The sequence below is a fragment of the Rhincodon typus genome, chromosome 5 (assembly GCF_021869965.1).
Source record: "Rhincodon typus isolate 14 chromosome 5, sRhiTyp1.1, whole genome shotgun sequence".
NCBI lineage: Eukaryota > Metazoa > Chordata > Chondrichthyes > Orectolobiformes > Rhincodontidae > Rhincodon > Rhincodon typus.
In genome coordinates, this window is record NC_063336.1 from 342,699 (window position 1) to 343,708 (window position 1,010).

The window sequence follows — 1,010 nt, forward strand, 5'->3', positions numbered from 1 at the left end:
ACAGAGACAGACACACACACACACAGAGACAGACACACACACACACACAGAGGAGAACCAGGCTCAACTCCAAGGAATCCTTAAACAATTGAGATGGAGACAGAATGGAACAGAGAGAGTGAGTGAGAGACACTGGGAGAGAGGGAGTGAGAGAGAGGGGGAGAGGAGCAGGGAGAGAGAGGGGGAAAGGGGCAGGGGGAGAGAGAACAAAGAACAAAGAAAATTACAGCACAGGAACAGGCCCTTCGGCCCTCCAAGCCTGTGCTGATCCAGATCCTCTATCTAAACCTGTCACCTATTTTCCATGGATCTGTATCCCTCTGCTCCCTGCCCATTCATGTATCTGTCTAGATACATCTTAAATGACGCTATCGTGCCCGCCTCTACCACCTCCGCTGGCAACGCGTTCCAGGCACCCACCACCCTCTGCGTAAAGAACTTACCTCGCATATCTCCCTTAAACTTTTCCCCTCTCACCTTGAAATCGTGACCCCTAGTAATTGAGTCCCCCACTCTGGGAAAAAGCTTCTTGCTATCCACCCTGTCTATACCTCTCAAGATTTTGTAGAGCTCAATCAGGTCCATCTCCTCAACTAGAGAGAGGGGGAAAGGGGCAGGGAGAGAGAGGGGGAGAGAATGGGGAAATGGGCACGGACCGGGAAATGAGTTGTGACGGGGAAAGGGGAAGGGACAAGGGGCCAGGAAATAAGCAGGAACAGGGAAAGGGGCAGGGACCGGGAAAGGGGGGACACCCAGGTTTAATAATAATGTGAAGAGCAAGTGGTGTTGAGAGTGACCTGGAAATGGAAGATTCCAGCATATCCTGGACCAAACGACTGTCCACTGGGCACAACCCGGCTCAGGACCTCCTCGTTGAGGGTCAGAGATGCAATAGCAGCAAGGAGCCAGCAATCACCTGGAAATAAAACAACATGCTCATCAGGAACGTCAATTCAAGCACCATCTCTCTCTCTCTCTAATGGATCAGACTGAAGCACCGTCTCTCTCTC

At 51.6% G+C, this 1,010-nt stretch overlaps 1 protein-coding gene across 1 annotated transcript in view; it reads right to left on the reverse strand.

Moving 5' to 3' along the window:
• Positions 1 to 1,010, reverse strand: part of LOC109926104 (calpain-2 catalytic subunit-like) — a 17,517-nt gene that overhangs the window by 12,005 nt on the left and 4,502 nt on the right. Inside the window, exon 3 of the mRNA XM_048596601.1 lies at positions 798 to 916. Within this exon, the coding sequence (XP_048452558.1) occupies positions 798 to 916 (119 nt within the window). The remainder of the gene's footprint in view (positions 1 to 797; positions 917 to 1,010) is intronic.